Raw genomic sequence first — 8,441 nt, forward strand, 5'->3', positions numbered from 1 at the left:
CGCATTTGAAGCTCTTTTTTCCAATTTTTTCGTTTCTTTAATTCATCAACTAATTAATTACAATGATTCTATTAACTCATCGTCGCCTATCATGCACCAATCATCAATCCCTAGAACCACAAATGATGATTTTTTATGCAGCCCTCGATTTTTTCCGGCTACTATACTACTGCTACTGCTCTGCTACAGCTGTTGGTGATGTTGATACTATTTCTGCTGCTGCTACTACTACCACTACTGCTACTGCTACTGCTGTTGCTATTACTACTAGTGCTACTACTACGACTACTGCTACTGCTGTTGCTATTACTACTAGTGCTACTACTACTACTACTACTACTACTACTATTACTACTACTACTACTACTACTACTACTACTACTACTACTACTACTACTACTACTACTACTACTACTTTTCGATCGACCGAGCTGTATAAATTATAGCTTACTATATCGTAGCCGAATCTAACCGCTGAAGGAATGCTTGAAGTATGTTTTTCAAGCGGCATTGGGTTTTTACAGGAGATTCATTTGAGCCTAAAGTGCGCCCATAAAGAAAGTATTGTAAAAGAAAAAAAGGCTGCACTATTCTAAGCATGGTTGTTAGTATTGAGCTTTAAAAAAAACATTAGTACGCGTCTTTATTAACTGCGTGAAATATAAATATATCCGAAAAATTTTCAGCACTGCCTTAAGGGGGTATTGCACTACGTGAGGGAACTTGTTTGCTTTTTTGTTGTTCCTCGGCAACCAAGTGTCGTTTAAAGAAACTCCTTCGCATATTTGATCCCCTATGCTGCTTACGCATGACTTTATGGCCATGTATTGGTGTTTATTCGGGCTGTCTGAGAAGAGCTGCCCGGAATGCTGTATGTGCAGATTCTTCAGCTGGATAACCATGTGTTGATGACCATGGTGCCCTCTATGATGGATTCGCGGCCCGACGCCGACCTGGTATACGTGGTCATTGAGGAGATGGACTTCATCACGGGACCTTACCTCTCCTCTGCAGAGTGGCTCCAGGTTCGCACTATTCCGTGTATCATTTGCAGCTGCGAATGATATGAAATTTTATTTTAGTGAATCATCAGTACAATTTATTAATGAATTGATTTATTTTCGCGTACCGCATCCCCAATGGGGCTATAGCAGAAGTGGGAATATGATACATTTCAAGACCATAAACAAATACAGCAACAAAGATGTACCGCAAAAAAGGTTAGGGACGATGATATTGAAGCACAGACAAAAATTCGTTTAGTAGAAGGGAACGATCGGCACCTGGCAGTGAATTCCAAAATTGAATTGTTTGGGGGAAAATACTGTTTGAAAGTGTTTGTATACGCGTATAAAAGGGTGTAACGTTTAGCGTGTTATATCTCCTATTAGAAGATAGTTTAGCGAAGGTGATATATGTTACTAAAGAGGTGACAGAACGAGTGAATAAAGCCATGAAAGTTTTTTAAAGAGTTGACGCACCATTGTTCAGCGAGAGATGTTAGGTTAACTGAAGACATGGCTTACAATAAAAACTAAAGTCATAACGGCGGTTAAAATCTAATGGCTTTTTTTGGACGGCTTCAACTCTGTATATTTCGAGTTGCTTGTATACGGATTCAAGATTATGCTAGCGTAGGGAAGTATGGGGCGGAAAGTGTTTTATACAATAGTAGTTTAGTGTCGCACGGAGAATTAGACAGCGTATACGACGCAAACAGCCTAGTTTAATACGACGCAAACAGCCAGGACAGGTTAGCGGGGAAAATGAGACCACGATACCTATATTCAAAAACGCGTTGAAGGTGATTATCACTAAATTCGCAGCTGAAAAAGGACGGGAAAGTTTTATTAGTAAATGACATCAATACAGCCTTACAAAAGCTAATCTTCATTTCGATGAAAGATATGCTGTCTCCGTATACATGTTGGAGGGAGGAATGCCTACTCGGGGGCCGCTAAACTCATGTGTATCTCATTTATATCTTGCCTGCTAGCACCAAAAGCCCGCCAAACCAGACTGCGAAATTAAATTCAAGGATGGAATAGGAAGACGATAAATGCAAAGGCGAAAAGCACAACTACTTATATATACCGTAGATTTGTCGCCGCCTGCGCATTCTTCGGAATCGGAAGATATCAATGCAAATGTGAAATGTACAACCACTACTTATGCCGTAAATTTGTCGCACCATATCTTATGGCCACCTGCGCATTCTCTTTCTTTTCGATAACATATGTTATATGTTTTGGGTGCAGAGCAATTTCCTTCAAAAAATGTGCAAACTATTGCAGATCAGAGTTACCGTTGTATTCGCTAAGTTTCATCGTCCAGGTTTGTGTCATATGAACCGATTGGCTAGCGTGGATCAGTTCCGGCAAGCCGTTATATATGTTACGCGTAATTTTGAGCGCGACGAAACAAGTATGGACTAAAATTACCTCTAGGTCATCAACCGGCACTTGCCCGTGCGAATGGGCCTGAACGACGAGATCTTCGTCATGAACCGACGTCTTCTGCGGCTCTTGGGGCTTCTCGTCGGCAACGTAGAGGACACCACGGGCTTGCTTTCCTACGTTACGTGGCATGCTGCGCGGCACCTGGCGAGCATGACGTCGTATCCGCTGACGTATGCCCAGTTCGCCACTGAGCCCAGCGCCGATACTACCACGCTGGGCTACATGATCGGCCGCTGCTACATGGACAGCGACGCGGTGATGCCCTTCGCCTTCGCGCGAGTCTTCAATCGACGCTGGCTGCCGGGGGACTCCGTGCGCAACGCGGGCGACATCCTCGAACACATTCGCACCATGGCCAACTCAACCATGGCCTCGCTGTCGTGGATGGATGACGAGACTAAACGCGGCGCTCTGGAAAAGCTGACCACACTGCACGCCATCGTGGGCAGCCCCGACAGGCTGTCCCAAGAGGACGCCCTGAGGCGTCTCTACCCGTACGTACCTGCCCTTAGTGGCTCGTACCTGGATATGGCACTAGCGGTGCGCTCGGCGGAGCTCCGCCACGCCAAGAAGTTTATGCGCGTCAACGGCTCAGCGCAGTCCGGAAATGAAGTGAGCGTGCCGCTGACGCTAGTCAACGCGTTCTACCTGCCTGTGTACCACGTGATGGTTATCCCGGCGGCCATCCTATATCCCCCTTTCTTCGTCGCCGGCTACCCGACGTCCTACAACTACGGCAGCCTTGGGCACGTCGTGGGCCACGAGATGACTCACGCTTTCGACCCGGACCTCGGTCTGTACGGCCGCGACGGCCTGCGGCACAACTGGTGGACTCCGGCCTCGCAAGAGATGTTCGTGGCGAAGTTGCGATGCCTGCGCCGCCTGTATAACGAGATACCCTGGTCCGCCGGCGGAGCCAACTTCGGGGAGCAGGCCCTGTCCGAGAACTTCGCGGACAGCGGGGGCATGCTCAAGGCGTATCGGGCGTTCAGGGCTACAGTGCAGTCGCGTGGCACGGTGCCGCCGGGCCTTGCCCGCTTCAACGACGAACAACTGTTCTTCGCCAGCAGCTGCTTCAAGTGGTGCTCCGGCGAGGTGAAGCAGAGTGCCGGCAGGTACTCGCCTCCACGACTCCGCTGCAATGTGCCCCTGCTCAACATGCCGGAGTTTGCGCAGGCGTTTGAGTGCGGCCCCGGGAAAGCCATGAACCCGCACAGCCGCTGCGACACCATGTGATAAACAAATGCGCCCCCCTGACAGCGTTATGGACACGTACACTGATTTCATTCTTAGATTTATTATGCTAATCCTTATCGTTCGGAGACAAAAAATATTTGCGCACCTGTTAGTAACCTATTAGTAACTACATATACATTGCCACGTAAAATAGAGATAATTGTTGCTAACGAATGCTGTCAGCGTTATTTGTACAACGTTTTGCCACCGAGATGAGTGACAGGCGCCAGTACGCTGATAGCGACTGTTATGATTTAAATTATATATGCTTGTCAAATGGCTTATTGGATAGTAACGACTTTCACCTTATGTTGTGATCCTTAAACACGTGATACAAGGCATTCTGGTGACACATCTTTCTCCTCTTCATGGCTCATGGATCTCCGTAAACCTCGGAAGAAGATGCTTTAATTGCAAGTTTTCAATTTATCAAATGTATTAGTTTGATTTCTTTGATATTTGTGGTGAATGATAAATGTCTTCAGTCCTCATTCCCTGTCTTCACTCTTCGTGGAAGTTGAAAGTTTATTACGGAATCCCAAGTGGGACAGCAGCTATCGGGCACTTTTGGGCATGCTTTATAGCTTTCAGGAGGGGGGGTCAGCACTCTTCCAGTCTTGATTCTATTGACAAGGGAAGATTGTTCAGCGCTGCTTGATTTAAAGTTCGGAACTGACCGGAGGAGCTTTATACGTGTCCGAGGGCAGCATTCCAGTGAATAAAAGCATTTTTTAAAAATGAAAAGATCATCTGCAACAACTCAATCTAAACCAAAAAAAAAACAAAAAAAAAAAACACGTTCGCTCCGTGTATACTCGATGTCAGGAGCGCCGTTCGCAGTGCAGTGAGCTGCTTCAGCGACGCAGGTGAGAGTAAATAGCAAAAAGTTGAGGTTTTGCTTTGTTTTTTGGATAGCCGAATTCAAAATCCAGATTTCGAATAGTCACTCAAGCATCCACCCATTCGATTCGCTTATGATTGACATATTGCATGTTCAAAAATGTTCGAAACGAGTGGAATATGCTTATTAAAGAAATGTCTAATATTTTTCATGAACTTCGAAAGGCATACCAAAGTCCTTTTTTTTTTATCACGGTTTTCTAAGCTGGCCCACTCTGACGTTGTTCAGCATGCTGACTTGATCGGTGCGCGTGGAATTCAACGCCCCGACGCAAACCATTCGTGTGGCGGCGCGCATAACGCTCATGTATGGTCTCCAAGGCTGGGCGTGTGTAGCAGGGCTTTGGCAGGTTTAGTAAATTCTGCTTTGATGGCCGATTTTAGAACCCATGAATCATGCGTAGCCCTCACCCATTTCATCTACAGGGATGTGGCGCTGTAGTTTTATTAGCTGTCGTCTTGAATTACAACACTATACTGCGTTTACCTCTTCTCCTTATCATCACCTGCAGTATGAGGTCATTTCATTATGTGGATGACATGATTTTTCATAGAGCTAACATGCTGACCTCTGAATGACTCCCTGAAAAGCGTTATTAGAGATAAGGGAGCGGGATGTGCGGTGAGGTCTCTAGTCTGGGACTTATTTCTTATTGGTTAGCCCCTAGTGGAGATAGGGAACTACGTTGTTTGATAGCAGCTGTAACTATTGCACAGTATATAGCACCACACCATACCGCAGCCGAATGTGCTTGGCTGTTACACTATACGATTCGCTTTGTGCAAATATTCACAAGTAGGGAATATACGCAAAAATATTAGATTCATAATAAATTTTGGCTTTCAGCTGTACTACTCGTATTAGGTGGTTGTATAGAGCTTCCCTATTTGTGTTGATAATGAAGCTGCACTATTCGTACTCCCTTCCGTTTTGAAAAATTACAATTCGCACACGTTTACTTCTTAGCCATGAACGACCTTTGTCTATACTCCATGTACAACGAATGTGCGGCCACTGTGATGTGGGTGTGCACCCTGTGCGCTCTGGACGCAATGGGCACCACTGTGATCGCACCAGGATAAAAGTCATTCGAATGAATTTTGATTTGGAGGGTGTCTTACATTTGGGGGAGGATTGGCAGTCGAATTAATTCATCCATCGCACCACCCCTCTCTATGGGCAGCAGCTCTTGGCCAACTATCAATTCGTCTTGCTCGTAGTAGCCTTTCCTTCCGCAATAAATCGGCCCTATGATATTTTTATTTTTTTCATCTGATGAGTGCTTTACTGCAGTAAACTAAGTAGTAACCTCAGAAATTGAAATAGAAGCTCTCCGAGCATTGAAACTGGGTCTGGTTACAGTCATAAGGGCCTAAGATCGATGAGGTAGTATACTCGCCTGCTTTTAGTAAAATATTTCATCACCATTATCATTCTTTTCATCGTCCTTGTCTTTTTCACCCTAAGGATATGTCTGATCAACAGGTAAACATTGGCCAATATCAACTAGCCATATATCAATCAGTAAACGACGACCCTATCATCCATATTTGGAAACAGCGCAACAAAGGGGGGACTATAGGACGAACCCGCCTTTGTTGCGCTGTTCCCCAGTGATGCACATCAAACCAAACTATCGTCTAAACAAAATTTTAGATAGCCATATAACTATACTGCGCAGCCGCGTCCTACAACTGGCCTCTAGCGAAAGCTAATTGATATATTTTGCATACCAACTCGTCCAGATTTCAGCTTTACATAACGTGATCCTATCATCGTCGTCATGCATGCTCACACTGTCGTTGATTGGCCAAACCCGGCGGTCATGCTCTAATGCTGTAAAATACATTGCGCACGAAGAATTTAAATTAATGAAAACTTGTAAATAAGGCAGCAGGAAATAGCTCCAAGCGCAGCCATTCAGATCACAGTCTCGTACCGAGCAACAGAAATGTTGAGTGAATGCTTCTTTACATATGCAATATCTCTTATATGCAGTAGAGAAACTGAACTGATAGGGGCAAAGTAGAATGGGCCAAGAAATAAACTCGATATCATATAGGTAACCTCGAGATGAAATAGTGAAGGGCAGGGCATGTAATGCTAAGGAAAGATAACCGAACGTCTTTAAGGGTGACTGAGTGGACCGAAGAGAAAAAGCGTAGCCGGGAATGCCAGAGAGTTACGCAGAAAGATGACATTGCGAGCTTTGCGGGTATAAGGTGCACGTTGCAGTTGGCATAACAGGTAAATCGAAGGTATGGGAGCGGTCTTTGTTCTGCTGTTGAATTAAGCTGATAGTGTTTATAGTGAACTGAAAGCAGGAGTGTAAGTAAGTATACTTTTAGGGGGAATAAACATAAAAATAGCAAACAAATGTTATCTTCGGGCTATATGTATTAGGGAGACGAAAAAGCAGGCAGTGGAAGCGGAAAAAGTTCTCCCGCTAAGGCAGGGACAGTAGAATCAAGCCATCAACCATGTGTCGTGTGGTTCTGTATTCATGGGCTCCCTGTAACGCAACAGCGTGTATGAGATAGAAGACTAACCAAACACAAGAGAGGAAGGAGTACGCACTGGAAGCTTTAAAAGGCTCGAGATGGCTCACATCAGTGACAAAGCAACGGTGGCCACTTTTCTCCGGTGTGGAAGGAGGTCATATACTTTTGAAATTCAATTTATTCCTCAATACACGCAGTGGCAGATCGGATATTCCTTTTTACCCGTCAATCTCTGTGCCTTCAGTGCAAGTTTAAGAATTCCAGGTGGTCGAAAATTCTGTATCCCTCACCTAGGCGTCCCTCGCATCCTGAGTCGCTTTGAGACGTTAAACCTTATACATCAAACCAAACTATCGTCTAAACAAAATTTTAGATAGCCAAATAACTATACTGTGCAGCCGCGTCCTACAACTGGCCTCTGGCGAAAGCTACTTGCAATATTTTGATAATCTACATCGATAGTCTTTAACCGCTTTGACGTGAATGAAATACCATACTGAATGCGCATTCTGTAAATACCTCATGCGCCATATCCATATTACTGTAAAGTATCGGGTTACTGGTTTGCTTTCGCTTATGCGAAAAGCTGCCGCCGCTGCCGGGGTCCGATCCCGCATCCCTGGATACAGTATAGTCGAGTGCCTTAACTGCCGCACCACCACGAGCTTGAATTATCGACACAATACAAGGCTGACTGGGCTGAAGCTTTAAAACCACGTTTTAACCATTTAAAAATTAAAATATAAAATTCTATTATTTTCAGCATATAGGGAGCTTGCATGAAGCGATGCATGCCGGGTAATCCGCCGTGATGTTGTCGCTGGCAGTAGACGGCGGGCAGCGCAGCCAGGGTGAATTGAGCAAGTGCCTTGTATTTTCGACGGTCCACCGAGCAAATGCGTGGCTTTTCTTGCGCTGCTCTTACGTGCGTGCAATTGTTAGCAGATTCCTGAGGAACGTACGCGTCGACGCTGTGCCCAAAAAATCTGTCGCGCTATGAAGACAAACAATTGCAGTGCGACGCGGACCTGTTCAAGCTACGCGACAACGACTGACTGCACTATCCGTCTGGACCTGGCCGCCCGTCGACATCACCGGCATTCATGATTTCTAGTTCTAGCAAGTATATAGATTTTTACTTGCCCGGATTGGTGTCGTTCTCGCGTGCGTTGGCCCGTGCGAGCCATTCGCGTTGGCGTCGCTAGAGGAAGCACTTGCCTTCTCGCCCTCATGCAGACGTATTGTTGGAATCGTGAAGAACCCGAAGTCGGCCTGTCCGATCGCGCCAGCATCGTCTGCGCACATTACGCGATCATGTATGAGCCTGTTTGGCAGTTGCGTGCT

At 45.6% G+C, this 8,441-nt stretch overlaps 1 protein-coding gene across 1 annotated transcript; it reads left to right on the top strand.

Annotated features, from left to right (window-relative positions):
• The first annotated feature begins 908 nt into the window (after positions 1 to 908).
• LOC146184987 (endothelin-converting enzyme 1-like) lies at positions 909 to 3,704 on the top strand. Its single transcript, XM_084605458.1, has 2 exons — positions 909 to 1,025; positions 2,448 to 3,704. Exons 1-2 carry the CDS (start codon positions 909 to 911, stop codon positions 3,693 to 3,695), a joined length of 1,365 nt encoding a protein of 454 aa, XP_084461584.1. The 3' UTR covers positions 3,696 to 3,704.
• The last annotated feature ends 4,737 nt before the right edge of the window (positions 3,705 to 8,441 follow it).

This window comes from Amblyomma maculatum, chromosome 6 (genome assembly GCF_055883805.1).
Source record: "Amblyomma maculatum isolate TAMU_Amacu chromosome 6, ASM5588380v1, whole genome shotgun sequence".
NCBI lineage: Eukaryota > Metazoa > Arthropoda > Arachnida > Ixodida > Ixodidae > Amblyomma > Amblyomma maculatum.

What these genes read in the sequence shown, in the direction of transcription:
- LOC146184987 (XM_084605458.1), top strand. Translation starts at nt 909, where the DNA reads ATGACCATGGTGCCCTCTATGATGGATTCGCGGCCCGACGCCGACCTG. An exon ending in CCTCTGCAGAGTGGCTCCAG is followed by an intron (nt 1,026 to 2,447) that starts GTTCGCACTATT and finishes AATTACCTCTAG; the next exon opens with GTCATCAACCGGCACTTGCC.